Source organism: Nuphar pumila, chromosome 13 (genome assembly GCF_984573655.1).
Source record: "Nuphar pumila chromosome 13, dmNupPumi1.hap1.1, whole genome shotgun sequence".
In the NCBI taxonomy this organism is placed as follows: domain Eukaryota; kingdom Viridiplantae; phylum Streptophyta; class Magnoliopsida; order Nymphaeales; family Nymphaeaceae; genus Nuphar; species Nuphar pumila.
The window spans coordinates 97,757,788-97,777,193 of NC_143261.1; the positions used below are offsets into that span (position 1 = coordinate 97,757,788).

The 19,406-nt window shown below is 39.3% G+C and overlaps 1 protein-coding gene across 3 annotated transcripts in view; it reads left to right on the top strand.

Annotated features, from left to right (window-relative positions):
- The first annotated feature begins 3,279 nt into the window (after window positions 1–3,279).
- Window positions 3,280–19,406, top strand: part of LOC149819365 (phosphatidylinositol 4-phosphate 5-kinase 9-like) — a 32,943-nt gene continuing 16,816 nt past the window's right edge. For 2 of the 3 annotated variants that reach the window (XM_089986526.1, XM_089986527.1), the window contains exons 1-4: window positions 3,290–3,520; window positions 6,685–8,000; window positions 8,552–8,719; window positions 18,960–19,125. In XM_089986526.1, coding sequence (XP_089842652.1) covers window positions 6,736–8,000; window positions 8,552–8,719; window positions 18,960–19,125 — 1,599 coding nt within the window. In that variant the 5' untranslated portion in view covers window positions 3,290–3,520; window positions 6,685–6,735. Of the gene's footprint in view, window positions 3,521–6,684; window positions 8,001–8,551; window positions 8,720–18,959; window positions 19,126–19,406 lie in introns of all 3 variants that reach the window. The other variant, XM_089986525.1, reaches the window with a different exon arrangement.

The window sequence follows — 19,406 nt, forward strand, 5'->3', positions numbered from 1 at the left end:
CTCTCTCTTGTTTCTCATTAAACTTCGAGGCAGAGGGTGCACTCCTCCTCTGCGTCGCCTCTCTTTTTCCATAACACCACCAGCAACCTCCCTGGTTGCCGGTGTGCTTGTTAAAATGAAACAGGAAGTGGGGGGCGACCTACCTATTGTCTGTCTCCCTCGTCGGACGGTGTCGCGGCCGATGCTCCTCCGCTCTCTCTCTCTCTCTGAAAAATGAGAAGAATGAGAGATCTCGTGGGCTCTCTCGAGAAGGTGGGTCCTCACTTCTCACATTTAATAGCCAGAAACCGTTCGGGATGGTTTCTCACAGGAATTCCTCCACTCTCCCACTACCTATCATCGTGGGAAGAGTGGGGGCTTGTTAAAGTGGTTTTACACGTTTGGAAGTGTCAGAAAATCCATATGGATTTTTCATTTTGCATCACTACTACTACATTTTTCTCGCTTCCAAACGTGCCCTTGATTAAACGGGCTACTTTTGAAGGGTTGTGTGGTCGTTCCTCTGAATATTTTTACCGTTCCTCTCTTCCCAAACCCGCCACCATGCAGCGCAGATCAACCATGTCAAAATCATGAGCCATTTCTTTGAGTATTGAACGGCTTGGGGTCTGAGTAAAAGCTGCCTGAAGTTCATATCCGTTTGATTGCTTAGCACCCTGCCAGGCTAGCTAGGTTTTAAAGAGTATTGCTTGGAAGAAATCGCATTGCCAAAACAGGTGTATGGGTGATTCTTGGCTCAAAATTTCAGTTGGATTAGCAAGCAATTAAACTTGATAGCCAATTAAGGACTTGTGACCTCCATTGGTTCAATGGTGCAGTATGATGACTTTGGTGTCACATGGAATTGTGCCCAAGTTTATGAACAAGGTTGTGCGTTCCACGTGAATGGACAAGCATGCTGCAAGGTTGAATGCTCAACAGTAGAATGGTGGACCAACAAATGATGGGTTGTCCTTGTAAATAGAAAAAAAATCTGAAAGTTTTCTCACCATCCATGCCTCTTTTGTTCCCTAAAAACACAGCATATATATGTTGCTTTGAAAATTGAAACTCCTACCTTGTGTCAGACTCGGATTTTCGATCATATGATTGTAGAGGCAGGTGAGAACAATCAAACCCAAGCAGAAAGAAGAAAATTTATCATCTCAACCAGGTGAAATTTGACCATTTCTTCACCTTTAATCTAGGCCATTAATTTCTAAGATATATGGCCTTGCTCAAAGTGCATGTCAGTATGATCAGTATGTAGGCACTAACCATAGGGAACCAAGTACAGTAAGCAAATAAGGGCATCTATTTTTGGACGCCGTTTTCTACGTGAAGACCACAAATTTACATGCAAATTATCGTTTCAACCAAGTGAAGAAGCTCATTGGTCCAACATTGATCCTTACCAGCAATTTCGAATATCAATCTTCACGTTCAAAACCATAATCACAAAAGTTCAAAAATGGAAAAATAACAGCAGCCAAATTTTCATGAGAAATTCAGTTGTTTTGTTTTCTTGCAAAACAAAATAGATTAGTAGATTAGGAAAAATATGCAAAAAAGGAACACATAATAAAAAAATACAACAAAAAGTATACCACCTTTCCCCCCCCCCCCCCCCATATGTAACTGAAAAAAACATAAACATCACAATAAAATCACAATATTTTTCAAAATCTTGACAAGTAAAATATCATGTTTTATTACGATTTTCAAACTAGTGCTGATATTTGTCACTATGATCTTAACATGTTTTGGGTGATGCCAACTTGAATATTTGTTTGAACCAGACCATCTGTCACTAAATCAAGGTAAAACGTGCATTGGACTGATTATGTAAGACATTACCATGTTGATGCTGCTACATTAGCATTTCATCACAATCAACAGTCAAACATGGAACCATATGGACCACCTGCACCAAAAAATCTACAAAGCTGGGGCCAACACCAGCTTCTAGCACCGGCACAAATTGCATTGTTGCTCTTGAAACGTCATTGAAGTGGACCATTCAATTTGAAAGAGAAATGCAGATATGGTTGGGCCAGTTGGGGGCAGCACATGACAGCCCAACAACTGAAACAATGCAGCAACTGTGTGGGATCTACTACCTTCGAAAAAGGCACACTCCAATTTCCAAGCCATCACAATGGAAAGGAAGTCAATAGGGCCAGATAGATTTCAGCTAAAAATCCAAGGTATTAAATAGGAGCCCAAGTATTAAAATCTTAATTTGGGTCTATCAGAAGAAAAGGAAAGGACCAACCAAATAATAAAACAAAATTCTGGGGAAATGATTAAAGGCCAAAATGGCAACTTGGCAAGCAATGGAAGGATTCCAATGGCTTTTTGGACGTCCAGCTTACACATGCATTTCCCACATGACTTAAACAGTAGGGCCATTAGTGGGAAAATGAGCATCCAAGCAACCTTCTTATCTCCCTTTTATGTTGCTTGCTTGGTATCTCTCAAATACCTTTCCCCCCTCTAATGCTATTCTTTCTTATCAAAGGATGCTTTTCCAAACATATTGCTTCCATCTCAACTAATGTCTATTTCATTCTGTGACAAGTGATGACATAGGCACTTTGCTCATCCAAAGCCCAAGTAACCCTTTAATCATCCAAAAGACCACCCTTTTTAATTGAAGCCATTGATGAAGATCGTTTGCATGGATGCTCACAAATGATTGGTACCAACCAACAACAGTGAAAATCAGTATAAGAAGGGAATTTAGATTTGGATGTTTTGAGGTTCAGAATGGTTAAGGGCACTGTTGCTCCATGTCACTCTTTAAATTTGCATGCATATCATCTTTATTATTATTATTATTTTCTGACAAAAAACACTAAACGAGAACCAGGTCACTTAATGGGCCCGCCTCCCTGCAAGCCCATTGACTGCCAATGGATCTGCCAACTGAGCCAAGACCCGCATCATTTGCCGAAGGAGTCCAACCCATGAGCCAGTCAAGGTCAAGGTACATACTTACTAGAGCCCTGATGGGCACGAGCTCATGGTACCACTCTTGGTCCTTGAAAAATAACCTTCTGGTCCTTTACATCATTGATCACAAAAAGATCTGTTCTGAACCTGAGTTTAACTAATATAGAAAATATGATAAACAAACCAAGAGGGGAATAACGAACCTCTTTTACCGATAACAAGATACGATATAATTAACTAATAAGGAAGCTAGGAAATCATACAACGCCCCAGAAAATAACCACTATCATGTATTTATCATAACCCATAAGAGAGAGAAATAAAAGACGAGCCGTTAGCCTCGCCAAGGAGTTGGATCAACGCATAGCAAAAAAGCAAGAAAAAGAAACAAAATTAAAATACAATAGGGGCGGGCAGCCAGCCGCTATACCATCAAAATAGAGAAACTCGGTTGTTGTTGATTGGGGTGTTGAAGGCAAGGTGGTCACCATTTTGCCGCCATGAGAGAACAAAGACAGAGGTGAATTCATGTCACAATCAGAGAACACCCATCTGAACCAGGTCCTAAAATCTCAGATCACTATAGGTATCTATATTTTTCTGTTTTTCTTCAGTTTTTTTTTTGCTGTACTTTTTATGTATTGCAAGAAACTATAAGGAGGAATAGGTTGTGATCTTTTGTGGATTTTTCTTTCTCTTTTTTTGGGTTCTCTTCTCCCTTTTTGGGGTTTACCCCTTTGTGGATTTCTGTTGAAATTCTCTGGCGTCTTGTATGATGAAGGGAAATCTTGTGTTCAGACTTCAGAGTGGAATTGGTTAGAGAGAGTGTGTAATCACTTGGGTCTTTTTCTTTTTCTATAATTATTAATACTGGTTCTGGTTGGTGATGTTGGTGTGTTTTGAAATATGGAGTTGATGGTTGGTGCGAGATCTTAGCATGGTTTTCGGTCTATCTATGGTCACTGATTAGGATATGTATTCTTCCCAAAAAGAAAAAAGGGTATTGGAGGAAAATAAACTAGCCAGAGGCTTAGAAATCGCATTATCCAGCGATCTTTTTTATGGTTTTCCTTTGATATTTGGCCGCAAATGATGTACAGAGGCCTTATAGGTATAGCATCATGGAGGGAACCGCTGCCCCCTGAGGAATTTGGTATATGTTCAATAGAAACTGGCTTTTGGTTGTGATTGGTATAAGGCAGCTATGGCAGAAATTGGTAGGCATGTCTTTATATGGAGATACTTGGTTCTGAATGTTGGAAACATGAAGCTTTGTTGAACGGGGAAGGGAGATGAACATGGGAGAGCAGAAGATAATGACTATGTGCTATTTGTGTAATAACAACTGAGCTTTCATTTTGGGTGGTTTTCTGATGTCTTGGCAATGGTGAAGCTTGAAATCAAGTATAGCTAATTTAGAGTCTTTAGACCCTTCATTCGTTCTTGCCAGTTGTAAAAGGAAGTGCCACGTACTAGGCTTGAGTTTGCAATGCAAGCTGCATCAGTTGAGATCATGGATCCAGTTGTTGAAAATAATTAGCTGCAGTTCTGGTGCATAACATCATTGTCATCATTAGTGGTGGAGATGGTAGACTGGTAGCCTACTGACAATTATTATGACATTTCTTGAAAAATCACAAAAATTGCAATATTTGTACAAAAAGTTAAAATCAGTAACTAAATTTCAATATATCGAAAATATCGTTATTTTATTGATAAATAAGACCGTAAACAAATGTTTTATCAAGCAATATCTTGACCATAAGATGTTAGTTTGATTTTTAATTATTTCAAGATTTTATATGGTTTCCTTATATTATTTTATTTATTTAATTTATGTGATAAATTTAGAAGTTTCAGAATATGCTGGTAAATACATCATCAGCAAAGTGTTGTCTTTTACTTTTGTCTCCATGGGTGGTAGTGCTGCTGCCACTACTATGACTACTACTATTTTTACATATGGAGGTTACAAAATTACTGAATTTGGTCTGGAATGCATATGTACATGTTTTGTAAAGAATGCTTGATTGGTTTCTCCAAAAATAAAAATAAACAAAGATAGATAAGTAGTGTCCCTTCCTTAGTTGAGCTGGTTCTATACATGTTTGAACTTTTCAACCTCAAATTGGGATGAAGCTTATAAGGACAGAAGTGGCTCACGTAATAATTCAGAATTTACCAGTAGAGATACAGCAGATAATTCATAATGTCATTCATGATGCCCCGCACAACAAGTTGGCAAAGGTTTGTGCTTGATGATTTGTAAGGTATACTTAAAAGGGATACATGCTGATGCAAGTTGCATAGCTTGTCAGACATGGTGTACATACAATGCATAGGCTAGTGGAAATGCTATGCAATGGGAGTTCAGCATTGGTGGAAAATACCTTTCTTTTAATAACCATTTTTTTATTGGCATAGTGAGTGGAAACAGTGCACTTTAATCCTCAAGTTGGCTTTGACCACATAGTGGAGAGGGTAGTGGTTCACAGAAGTGAGATATGCTTTAATTCCAGATTTCAGGAAAAATGTTTAATAGATTACAAGCAAAAAACATCATCGTAAGGGTTTTTTGTGTTGTGGGATTCTGTAAGCCTGAGACAGTTATTTTGTGTTGAGGGACCGGATGGACCGGAAACAGTCATTTGAAATTGTCAGGCTAAAGTGTTTTGATAAACTGAAAAGACCAATACACCTGCTCTCGCTTACTTGCCTGCTGGCTTGCTTAATGGCTTTCCTTATTTAGCTTTCTTTCTTAGAATGCCTCTACGGACGAAGATCCCACTTGCAGAGAATCTCATCAAAGGTCTTTTTCTTCTTCTTTTGTAAAGTAAGAATGTGGTAACTTCTTTCCTTTGTTTGGCTTGAGAAGCTCCTGTTCTTGATTCACACATAAAAAGACAAGCGTACAGAGATCCAGTACAAAATGGCTTAATTCCCTTTATAATGTATAATGTACAGATTCCTTTAGCCCACAAGGTATTCTGTGTTTTTCTTGGCTTCAAAAGATGTAATGGATTTAAATAACAAAACTTGGTTCATTTGGGTTTTTAGTGGAAGGTGACATGAAGTATTTTGCTTTTAGCACAGAAACTTTTCCTGTATATTAGACAGTGGCAGAGTTTGTTGGTTGTTCCTGTCAATTGCTCAAGGCAGTATCAAAGCTTATCATATAATCTGGTTCCATTGTGACTTGCAGTTGCAATCATATTCACTTATGTTGTTTGATTAGTTTGTAATGAAGTCGTGTTACTCCATAGTTCTTTAACAATGGAAAGTCATCTGCTCAAAAGAACAGTTACTAATTAAGCAAGAAAATTAGGTTTAAGCTAGTATGGCAACTGTTCATTAGGTTTTGCATTCTATATTTAAACTCCTCAGTTCTCTTGCAACTCTTCCTTCAGACATCTGGCAATGTTCTGGCATAATAACTGGTCCCTTACCACACAACTCGAATAAGTTATGTGGGTGACTTAAAGAGCTCCACAGTTATTTAGTTCTATAATTTTTATCCTGAAGAACTGTTGCAGTAAGTTCATGATCATTAGTTAGATTAGCTGACAGCAATGACTTTGTGCCACGGAATGGTATTTATTTTTTAGTTTGTTTCTTTCATATAGTGAATTTGACCTTCTGATCTGACTATCTTTTCTTGGTTGATATGTTATGCTGGATTGGTTTCTTTTGATTTCTTTTTGTTGCTAATAATTTAAGATGGGATTGTCTTTTATCTTTTGGCATTTGTAGAAACCTAAATTTTCTGAATCGTGAGAACTTGAGTTTGCTTGTACATTATGCATGTCTGGCCCTGAGGCCCATGTTGTTGATGATGATGGAGTATATTCTCATTCTGAGAAAGGACAAGATGCAAGTTCATTTGGTGATAGAGAACATTGTCCTATACTGTCTAATGGACAGAACTCTCAACCTGTTGGATCCAATATCAGTGAGGTGGCAGAAGTAGTACTTTCAAATGGGGATCTGTATTCTGGATCATTACTGGATAGCATGCCAGAGGGTTTTGGGAAGTATGTCTGGTCTGACGGTTGCATTTATGGGGGTGAATGGAGAAGAGGAATGCTAAATGGACATGGCAAGATTATATGGCCTTCTGGAGCAATTTATGAAGGGGAATTCTCTGGTGGTTATATGCATGGCAATGGAACATATACTGGGATTGATAAAGTTACATATAAGGGGGGCTGGCATTTTAATATCAAACATGGATCTGGAAGGAAAACTTTTCCTAATGGAGATGTCTTTGAGGGTTCTTGGGTTGATGGTGTAATAGAAGGGTATGGAAAGTATTTCTGGGCCAATGGAAATGATTATATAGGAACTATGAAAGGTGGAAATTTGTATGGGAAAGGTGTCATTACTTGGACAAATGGGGACTCTTTCGAAGGAAACTGGATGGGTGGCATGATGCATGGTTTTGGAGTTTATACCTGGGTTGATGGTGGGTGCTATGTTGGAACGTGGACCCAGGGGTTGAAAGATGGAAGAGGAGCATTCTATCCTAAGGGTGGTAGGCTTCCTGCAGTGCCAGAGCTTTACCTTAGTGCTTTAAGAAAAGGTGGCCTCATACCAAATCTGATAAGGAAACAGCATAGTCCACGTATTCGTAATGCTTCTTCTGTGGAAATGGGAAACCTCAACCTTCACAAGCCCCCTAAGCCTCATCGTGGTTCATCCACTGGCCTTCCCAAAGGTGTCCTCCAGAACTCGGAATACTCCAACAATAGGAACTTGCCCTTGGAAAGGCGCTGGAATCTGGACGCTGCACTTGAAAAGATAATCGGTCATGATGCATCAACTACTTCAGAAGCCATTTTAGAAGAAAATGAAGAAGAGATGGATACAAGCATGCCTGTTCTAGAAAGGGAATACATGCAAGGTGTTCTTATCAGTGAGCTGGTAATCCACAATAGTTTGACATCGCTATCCAGGAGTGCCAAAAGGAGGCAGAAGAAACTTGCAAAGGACCTCAAAAAGCCAGGTGAAACCATCATTAAAGGCCACAGAAGTTACGATCTGATGCTCAACCTGCAGCTTGGGATCAGGCAAGGTTCATGGCCTTTGCTTTCAAAATTTAATAGTGCACTGCTTCCAATTGCTTTTTTCCCCTTCTTCTAAGTCATGTGTAACACCATGTGCATATTCAGGTATAGTATTGTTAGTCGCTTTTATAAATTTTGCATGATTTAATAATAATCTAATAATACTATATTTAGGATATCTTTTTAAATTCTAACATGCATCTTAAGAATAGCAGAATACTGAATAGGTTTATGAAATCATTTTCAGTACTTCGCCTTCAGTGCCATATCTGGTTATGACATCTAAGCCTATAGATTGCCAACTTTCAGGAGTTCTGAAAGATATCTCCCAACATTCTCATTACTTTCTTTTGTTCCTATTAACATCTTTGCAAGATCTAAGATATCCTACTTTAACTTATGTTTTTCTTTTATTTTCTGTTTTTCTGACATAAAGGGTTGGTTGGATCTGTGTATTCTTTTGTCCTTTAAGATCATGCATGCATGTTTTCTGTTTGTTTTTGTGTCTGTGTGCATGTTTTGAAATTTACATTTGTCCCCTTTTCTTTTGCCAGATACACTGTGGGAAAGATCACACCCATACAGAGAAGGGAGGTTCGAGCATCTGATTTTGGTCGTCGAGCATGCTTTTGGATGAATTTTCCTAGAGAAGGTTCCCAACTGACACCTCCTCATCAATCAGTTGATTTTAAGTGGAAAGATTATTGTCCAATGGTCTTTAGGTGATTGCTTGGATCTCAGACTTGAACTTTGATGAGGAAGAAATGCCTTGCATACTCATTTTCTTGATTTTGTTCATTGTTCTGTGCTCTTTGTTGTGACAACAAATTTAAACTTTAATTTATGGGTTCTATAGCTCCATTGTATGCTGTGACTTTGATTCAAGTCTGGTTTTGCAAAAGGCATTGAAAATAAAATTATTTCATGTTGTGCTTTTTCTTGTCACTTGATTCTATGAGGTTTCCACAATTGTATATCTGTGTTTGAAGTTTGAAGGCCATTGTTTTTGGTCTTGCACATATACGTGCACATGCTACCAAAAAGCTCAAATACTGAGCGAAGTGTAGTACTGATAGCCATGGTGCTGCTATGTGCTCTCCTTTTGTATTTAATGCAAAAACCGGAAGTACCTATTTATGACAGCTGACAACAGAGATGCACACGCATGTCATACACAGGGCATGCCGCATGCCCCTTGCAGTAAGAGGGATCATATTGTTCTCCCGTCTGACTCCAAATGAAAGCTCAAGCCACGTGCAATCCATCTTTGATCGAATTCATAACCTCAATGTGATTGCGTGAAGCACCATGATTTATGACTATGCAAATGGCAACCCCCTATCCGATGCTCTCTGCCCCTCTCTCTATCTTTGCCTCATGCACCAGCATGTCTCTCTCAACCAGGACCTTCTCCTTTGTTCTCAATGTGGGGGTTTGCTTCTTCGCTAGAAGGATTAGGAGGTTCATGGGTAGAGTTTGAAATTCGGGTGTGGTTTGGTGTCTTCTGCAGAACACCTTTGTTGATTTGTATGGATGTTTTGGCCAGACAGAGTGTGCACACAAAGTGTTTGACGAGATGCCTCACAAAGATAAGGTTTTGTGGTTGGCTGTTATAGAGTGTTTTGCTTTGCAGATGTACTTGAATTGTTTAGAGCAGATGCCGAATGAGGTGACAATGGTGAGTGTTATTGCTATGCGTACGAGCTTGGGGTTGTTGGAGTTGGTGAAGTGGGCTTCATTGTATTCTGGTGAGAAATGTGTTCAAGGTGAATTTAACATTGGGAACAGCTTTGATGGATATGTAATCAAAATGTGTTTTGTCAAAGGGGTGGTCCAAGTGTTCAATGAAATGCCCCTGAGAAATGTTCTCACCTAGATGGCTTTGATTATGGGGTTGGATATTTGTGGTCACAGCCATGAAGCTATAGATGCTTTTTCAAGAATGAAGGAAGCAAGAATCAAGGTGGACGATGTAAGATATGTTGGGGTACTGTCTCCATGCAGTGATGGAGGCCTTATTTGGCTCAATAGCATCATGAAACCAATAATAGAGCAGTATGGTTGTATGGTTGATCTTCCGGTCGAGCAGAGTGGTGCAACCGACTACGGGGTCGGTTCGCGAACACACTACTAGTGTACAATGTGAAAGTAAGTAGGTCTCAAAACTAGATATGACTTTGAAACAATTTTCAGATTTACGTATGCAAGAAAAATCAGATTTGTAATGTTGTGAAGATTAACTATATTCAGTCCCCAAACAGCGATGTATATATATATATATATATATATATATATATTCACATACAGTTCATGAATTTGTATTCACTTGAGCTAACGGGGCAGTTCAGGAATATCAGATTTCAAGTTAACAGATTATAGTATGTTTGCAGAAACAAGAACAGCAATATGCATTAACTATGGCATTCAAAACGTATTTGCAGCAAGAATTCTAGGAATCAGGACACGGTAAGCAGAGGGAAGAAGCACGCTGGTTATGTTGTGCTAATTTGAAGGGCGTCAAACTGAGCCCAACATGCCCGGGTTTGACGTTTGCTTAACGAAATCAATTCAATCAAAATTCCTCACCAGATTGCAGACCTCAGAAATAATAATCAGATTCAACTATAGATCTTAACCAACAGAAAAGAGTTACTCTAATTCAGTTGCAGATCTTATAAAAGTTCAGCATAAAACTAATAGGTCAGATTCATCATGTATGGATCCAGCATCAGGTGTAGAAAAACGCTGGTCAGGTTCACATTAAAATATTTCGAACAGAAACTTAGAATCAGTCCAACGTTAACACAGTTCAGTGTAATGTAAACAGAGAACAGTCCAATGATTTGAGGTTTCAAGTTCAGTCACAGAAACTCAATCAATCACTTTATAAGAGATAGGACGGAAATTGCAAACTCAGATGTTCAGCGATAGGGCTGGGTCAGCCACCAAGTTTGCAAAGCGATTTGCGTTGCAACCTCCCAACATCGGGCTTAGCAGTAGAGGATTCAGTTGCTGTTGCAACAACCGGTTCAGCTGTCACGGTGATCCGGCTCAGCAGGTCCACAGTGGTAGCTGAGCAACATCAAGTTCAGCAAGCAACAAGTTCATATCAGGTTCAACAGTCACGTCAGCAGGCATACACATGCAGCATCAAGATCAGTGGCAACCCGCGAACATCCTCAAGTTCAGCAGAGCTCAGCTCCAAGACGTCAAGACGCTTTCAGCAGCTCCCAAGTTCATGTCAAGTTCAACAACAATCACCACAACTCAGGTGGAAATAATGAACAGTTTGACTGGTGCGCAACAGCTCCAACACTCAACAACCACGAGCTTTAACGCCGACAATGGAAGGGTTGAAGATGAAGAGGCGTCTTTCACCCTTTGACACTCTCACTCAACAACCCACTCAAACACTTACACCCAAGAAAACCCTCACCCAGGCTCACTCTCTAAAGTAGCTCATTTTTACTTCACATTTTTTTTTTCAAAATGTAGACAAAAGACCCATTCACGTTTTTTGGAAAGGCTTTTAAAGGAAGAAGGAGACCTTCCCTTGTTCTCATTGGCTCTTATAAGAGGCCACCTTTCTTGAAAGCCAATGAGAGACAAATCGATTATTTTTGTCTCATTTTTCTCTCCTTTTGGCCAATGGAAAGCTTCTAAGGCGGTTGAGAGTGGCTCATTTAAGAGGCCACCTCTCATTTTCCTCTCTTTTTGGCCATTGAACACTCCAAGAGGCTACCCTGTTTGGGCCAATGATGAGGATCCACTTGTGGGGTGCATTGGATCCTCTACACTAAAAAATTAAATGGATCTAGTGTTAGAATACAGTTTGCATATGCGTATGGATCTGGATCCAGATCCATACGCATATTATATGAAACACATGTTAAATAGGATCTCATTAATGGCATTCTTTTAATATGTATATGTTTTTACTTTATAATGTTTAGGGTTTTGGAGGTCGAGCATTGAAGTGCCGCCCCAGCCATTGTGAATTTTTTTTTTCTCTCTCTCTCTCTCTCTTTCTCACTCTCTCTCTCCTTATTTCCTGTATACAAATCTGTTATGGTATCAGAGCATTAGGTTAATCCTGTGCGTGAAGAAGTTCCAACGTGAACAACAGATCTGAAAAAGTCCCTGAGCAGCGTGCAAATCGTGGTTCTTCATCGTGAACAACAACCCAGCGTGGACAGGTCCCAGCGTGATCATCTCGTGGTTCGTCAGCGTGAACAACAACCCCAGCGTGGACAGTTCCAGCCGTGCAGATCGTGGTTCTTTATCGTGAACGGCAACCCCAGCATGATCATCTTCTCTTTATCCGAAATCTCATCTTATGAAAGTTGGTACCTTTTTTTTTCCCTTTTTCTTTCAGTGTGCTCATCCTTCTTTTCTTTTCTGTTACTCATTTTTGTTATTCTCGTTCATTGGTATTTGTTTATCTTCTTCATTCCATCGTCTGTATTGATTTCCTCTTTTCCTCAACATCAACGACTGGTTTTTAGACCTGTGTTGGTTCCATATTTTTTTTTTATCTTAAACACCAACGACTGCATCCTTGAATTGCAGACAAACCGACTGCAGTTCCTTTTTTATTTCAAACCAGTTTTTTTTGTGATTCCACAAGTTTTTCCTTTCCTTTATTGTTGTTTTAGTGTTCTTTGTGCAACACTTTTGGTAGTACAGGTATATGCCTTATTTAAGGTTTACTGATTGATTAAGTGATCTCAAATCTGTTTATTTCTTCCCATTCATCTTGTTTGCTTATTCATTGTTTCACTGCTATGGATTACTCTTCGTCATCTAGTCCCTCTGCCAATTTCTTGAGTCAGCTCGTTACTGAAAAACTTACTCATTCTAATTTTTTGATCTGGAAGAGGCAAATCCTTCCTTTTATACGGAGTCAGGATCTCGATGAACATTTGGGTGGTTTAGTTCCTATACCACCACGGCTTATTTTGCAGGAAACCAAGGATGAGAAGGGTGACACAATTACCATTTCTATTAAGAATCTAGAGTATATAGCTTGGAGGAAGCGGGATCAGTCTTTGGTTGCTTATATTACGTCAACACTCTCTCAAGAAGTGTTGGTTACTCTTTCAGATGATTGCACCACAGCAGATCTGTGGAGTAAGTTGTCTCAGTCATACTCTCAGATATCAGAAGCCCGAGTTATGTACTTAAAAAATGAATTTCAAAGTTTGAAGAAAGGCTCTATGACCGTCATGGAATACATAGGCCGCTTGAAGAATATTACTGATCAATTGGCTGTTGTTGGAAGTGCTATTGCAGATAAAGATAAAGTTCAACAACTTCTCAATGGATTGGGTCCTGATTTTGACATGTTTACCACAGCTTTATCATGCCTTCCTCACTTGCCCACTTTTGACGACTTCCAAGCGAAACTTCTCCAGCATGAGATGATTATGAAGCAAAGGGCAGCAGAAAATGAATCAGCTCGTCTACATATAGTTTTGGCCATGAACACTTCTGTAGGTTTTGGACTAGGGAATGGAGGGCATCAAGGAGGCAGAGGTCGTGGACGTTTCGGGCAGGGAGGACGTGGTATCTTGCCTACACCTAATATTTCAGGGGCTTTTAATACAGGGAATCAGAGGAGAGTGCCCACTTGTTTCTTATGTAATAAAAGAGGACATGTGAAAGCTGATTGTTGGTTCAATCTACAGAATAGAGGGAAACTAAACAAAATTGAGAATAAATCAACTACTGCTATGGACACAAAAGTGCCATCCACAGATGTGCAACAACTTGTGTTATCAGCATTGTCACAGATGACGATCAAGCAAAATGAACAAGGCGAATGGTATGTTGATTCAGGTGCCGCCACACATGTTACGGGTAATGCGGGTAAGTTATCTCACTTATTGCCTTATTTTGAAAAAGGTAGTATAGTTACGGGAGATGGAACTTATCACTCCTTTAGTCATACTGGCAATGCACATATCCCTATGTCAAAGTCCTCACTTCATTTATCAAATGTCCTTGCTCCTAATATTAAAAAGAACATTGTTTTCGTAGCTAAACTTGTTGACGATATGAATTCTTCCGTCGAATTTACTCTCTCTTCTGTTTATGTTAAGGATCTACGAACGAAGGAGACGTTCGCTAAGGGGGAGCGACAAGGAAACATGTACGTCTTCAAGGAGATTCCTCCAGTGTCTTCGCCCTCAGTCCCAGTCCTCCAGTTGAAGTCGTCCAAGCATTCTTCAGTGTCTTCGCCTTCAGAGTCTTTGTTTTTTCCTTCATTGGAAGTTTTTAATTCATCTCATTGTAATAAGCCAGATATTTGGCATAGTCGTTTGGGACATTATAGTCGAGGTTTCGTTGAAAATCTTGTATCTAATGGTCTCCTTCCAGAGTCTAGTTTAAGTTCATTTTTTGATAATAATAATAAATGTTCTTCATGGGAACTCTGCAAAAGCCATGTTCTTCCTTTTCATATTATAAATAAAAGAGCTTCAAAGCCATTTGAGATTATTTGTTTCGATGTTTGGGGACCCGCACCTATTCCTTCTCTTTCTGGCAGTCGTTACTATGTTGTCTTTATTGATTCCTATTCCCGTTATACTTGGATATATTTCTTAAAACACAAGCATGAAGTTTTTCAAATATTTCGGGAATTTCATTCGATGGTCAAAACAAAGTTTGTTTGTGATATTGTGCATTTACAATGTGATGGTGGAGGAGAGTATTCGTCGAACGAGTTTATTGTCTTTCTTCGGGATAAAGGAATAAGCCGACAGGTTTTTTGCCCTCATACTCCTCAACAAAATGGAGTTGCGGAGAGGAAACACAGACACATTGTCGAGAGCGCGATGAGCATGTTACATGATAGCAATGTGCCCGTTAGTCTCTGGACAGAAGTTTTTCACACATCTGTTCATATCATAAATCGTCTTCCTATGGCACTCTTGGATCAGAAATCTCCCTATTATACTTTATTTGGGCAACATCCCTCTTACGATGAACTGCGTGTTTTTGGTTGTGTATGTTATGTACATATTGATTCATCTTTGTGAAATAAGTTTCAGGACAAGGCTGTCAAGTCCAGATTTGTTGGGTATACAGATGAATACAAAGGTTATCGATGCTATGACCCTACTACAAAAAGTATTAGGACCTCTAGAAATGTTGTTTTTGATGAACAAAATTTTCAGGTTAATGACTCTGCAGTGTTGCCACCTCGAGAATTAGAAGTATATGATCCATGGATGAGCGCAGATCTTTTTGCTAATACAGGAAAAACATGTCAAACAAATTGTCCTTCCTTCGGCTCGAGTAGGGAGTTGAATGACTCACAAATGCATGGTGAATTATCTCCAGTTGAGCCACCCCCAGTAGAATGTTTCTCTGGACAGATATACACTAGACGGGACAAAAATACAGAGCCGAGGAATATGGAGGAAAGCATCGCCAATGATTCGGCTCAAAGGCCGTCACGCATTAAGCATCCTATTCAACGATGGGTGAGTTATGAGACCTTCTCCCTTGATTTCCAGTTGTTTATGTCTCAGCTCACAAAACAGGATGAACCCACTTGTTTTAATCAAGCTCTTCAATCCCGTCATTGGACTGAAGCTATGAATGAATAAATGGAAGCTCTTCATGAATGCCAGACTTGGGAAATAGTCCCTCGGCCAGAAGGAAAGAATGTAGTTGGCTCAAAATGGGTTTATAAAATAAAATATAAGTCTGAAGGAAGTATTGACAGATATAAGGCGCGACTTGTTGCTCGAGGATTCACACAACAATATGGTGAAGATTACGACGAAACTTTTAGTCCCGTAGTCAAAATGGGTACTATTCGTATCATCATATCCCTAGCAGTCGATCAAGGTTGGAGCCTTAGCTAGATGGATGTTAAAAATGCATTTTTGCATGGAACTTTAAAGGAAGAAGTGTATATGGAGCAACCACCTGGTTATGCCGAGAAGGATCCTATTGCCTGGGTGTGCAAACTAAGGAAATCTCTGTATGGGTTGAAACAGGCGTCCCGTTCCTGGTTTGAAAGTTTCTCTATGCAGATTTAGAGTTATGGTTTTAGAAGATGCTCTCTGGATCACTCACTCTTTATTTACCAAAAGGCGAACATTGTTATACTTCTTTTTATATATGTTGATGACATTGTGATCACTGGGAGCTCAGATAGTCATGTGCAAGACGTGAAACAGTTTTTAATGAAAACTTTCAAGATGAAAGATTTAGGGGAGTTGCTGTACTTTCTTGGTGTGGAAGTTGACAGACAACAAGACACATTGACACTCATGCAACAAAAATACACTCTTGACCTTCTGGAAAGAGCTGGGATGACGAATTGCAAACCAGTCAACACTCTTAGTGTATTACATCAAAGGCTGAGCTCTGAAGATGGTCATCTTTGTGTCAACCCTACAACGTATAGAAGTCTCGTGGGGATGTTACAGTACTTGACCTTTACCAGACCTGATATAGTTTATGCTGTCAATCAGGTATCCCAGTTTATGCATGCTCCAACAGAGGGTCATATGGAAGCTGTGAAGCGCATTCTACGCTATTTAAAAGGAACTATAGGAGACAGACTTGTTTATCGCAAGAACGATAATCTGCATAGAGGACATGCACTCATCACTTATACAGATGCAGATTGGGCAGGGGATCCAGATGAGAGACGATCTGTCTCTGGATATTGTGTTTATATTGGGCACAATTTAGTGTCCTGGAGCAGCAGAAAACAAAAGGCAGTGGCATGATCGAGTACAGAGGCTGAATACAGATCGATGACTGCAGGCACGGCAGAAGCCACATGGATTAGACACTTATTGAGTGATCTTGGGGAGACAATTATTCGATCATTTCTTTTATGTGACAATCAAAGCGCAATAAACATTGCATGTAATCCTATCCAGCATAGCAGAACGAAGCACATTGAGATTGATCAACATTTCATACGGCAGAAAGTCGAGATGAAGGAAATCGAACTACGCCATGTTCGAACAGAAGATCAAGTGGCAGACCTGTTTACCAAGGGATTAACAGGACGTCAATTTTGGCTATTGAAGAGCAAGTTGTACATGCTCCAAAATCACGTACAACTTGAGGGAGGGTGTTAGAATACAGTTTGCATATGCGTATGGATCTGGATCCAGATCCATACACATATTATATGAAACACATGTTAAATAGGATCTCATTAATGTCATTCTTGTAATATGTATATGTTTTTACTTTATAATATTTAGGGTTTTGGAGGTCGAGCATTGAAGTGCCGCCCCAACCATTCTGAATTTCTCTCTCTCTCTCTCTCACTCTCTCTCTCTCTTCTTATTTCCTGTATACAAATCTGTTATCAAGGTCCATATCCATTGCTGAAAAAAGAATAAAAACTACCCAAGTTACCCCTACACCCTTTAGTACCAAAATGGATCCTAATAGGTACTAGAACTATCAAATTTCTTAGAATTCGGCTCCTACTAAAAAAATATAAAAATTATTTTTGTAGTTCCAAAAATTCTCACATTTGGAACTATTAACTAAATTATCTAAATACATTTTTGAGATATTTATGACAAAAAAACTCAGGAAATGAAAAAGGTGAAAAGACGAAAATACTCTTAGACCCCGTTTTGGCCCAAATGGGTCGTTTTGGGTTTGGGTATGTGATGGAATGTCTTCCCATAGCGGGTCTTCAATGGTGGATCGTCCTCCAGCTCTTTGCAGAATGATTCAGATGTGCTACATCATAGAGCTTCTTAATGAAGCATATAGATTTATTGAGCAGATGTTGATTGAGTCCAAGACAATCATATGGAAGACTTTGCTTGGACCATGTGTAAACCATGGCAGTGTTTTGTTCAGAGTCATAGAAGTTGTGAGCCACAGAATTGGAGAGCTAGATTCCAACCATGATGTTGACTATATGCTGCTATCATATATATAAGGTGGCAAGGAATGATGGAATGAGAAGGCGGCTTGCACAGCTTGCTGAAGCAGGGGGAATTGAGAAGGAGCCTGGCTGTAGACTGATTGAGGTTGGATCTGGGGTCCATAATTATTTTGCTGGAGATGAAAGTGATCCTCAGTATGAGGAGATCAGTAAAGTGCTTGCACTGATCACCACTCTTGAAATTTGCCAAACACATCAAATGTTTCTGTTTGATATCAAAGGGGAAGAAAAGGAGCAAATTCTTGTGTATCACAGTGAGAAACTAACTGTGTCTTTTGGATTGCTCAGGACATGCAAAGGCATAACCATAAGAGTTGTGAATAACCTTTGCATCTGCTGTCACTGCCACTGTGTGATGCAGTATGTCTCATAGATGTTCAAGCATGAAACCATCATCAGGACTCACAACAGATTCCTTCATTTCGGAAAAGGGTCATGCTCTTGTAGAGATTATTAGTGAATGATCTTGTGGAGATTGACATGAATGACAGCAACAGATTCCACTGTTTCTTATATTGTGCCCGGAGCAAGGATGACCAAAGTGGATGGACTGAACATTTGCAGTCTATGCATCAAAGGACTACCAGATGATCAGTGGGATGTAACATGAAAAATGGCTACCATGGAACATTCTGGGCTGTATCATGTAACTATGGTTCCTGTCAGGGGGACAGCTGACAATTGACAAACGATAGGCATATCAATTTAAACCAAAAACTGTTTATGTATAGAAATTTTATGGGTAATATGATGTTAAAGCAATGCATTATTTCTCCATCTTTTCTTCAGTTTTGGTAATGGAATTCTGTAATGATATTAATATTTTATAGCCGGTGACAGTGAATGTTGTAAACCTAACAATGGAATTCTGAACTAGAATGTTACTCTTTTAGCAGAGCAGTTTTCTATTTTTTAATATTATAGTTGGTTAATTTCTGACGTATAGTCTTTAATTATTCAAACCAGGAACATATTTACACATCTTCATGCTTGTAATAGATCTTGTCATGTTCTTGTAGGAATTTGCGTGAGATGTTCAAGATAGATGCTGCAGATTACATGATATCTATTTGTGGAAGTGCTGCACTTAGAGAGCTTTCTTCCCCTGGCAAGAGTGGAAGTGTATTTTTTCTCTCTCAAGATGATAGATTTATGATTAAAACCCTTCGAAAATCTGAAGTTCAGGTAGTTTCTAATTTTTTATCTTCATTCCTCATTTCTAATAATCGTTGTTTCCTTATTTTATATGAGCACATGCATATATTCTGAATCACTGAGGCTGGGCTTTCTCCAGTTCCTGTAAATGCTTGTGAATCTACTCTCAATTATTTGTAGTATCTCTCTTTCTTGTTAGATGCTTCTGTTGTTGTCAGGTTTTGATTGCAATTTATTTTTTCAAGGGTAGATATTTTCTAGTGTTGAGGATGTCATGAGTGGCACAGAATCTGAGACACAAGAAGAAAACA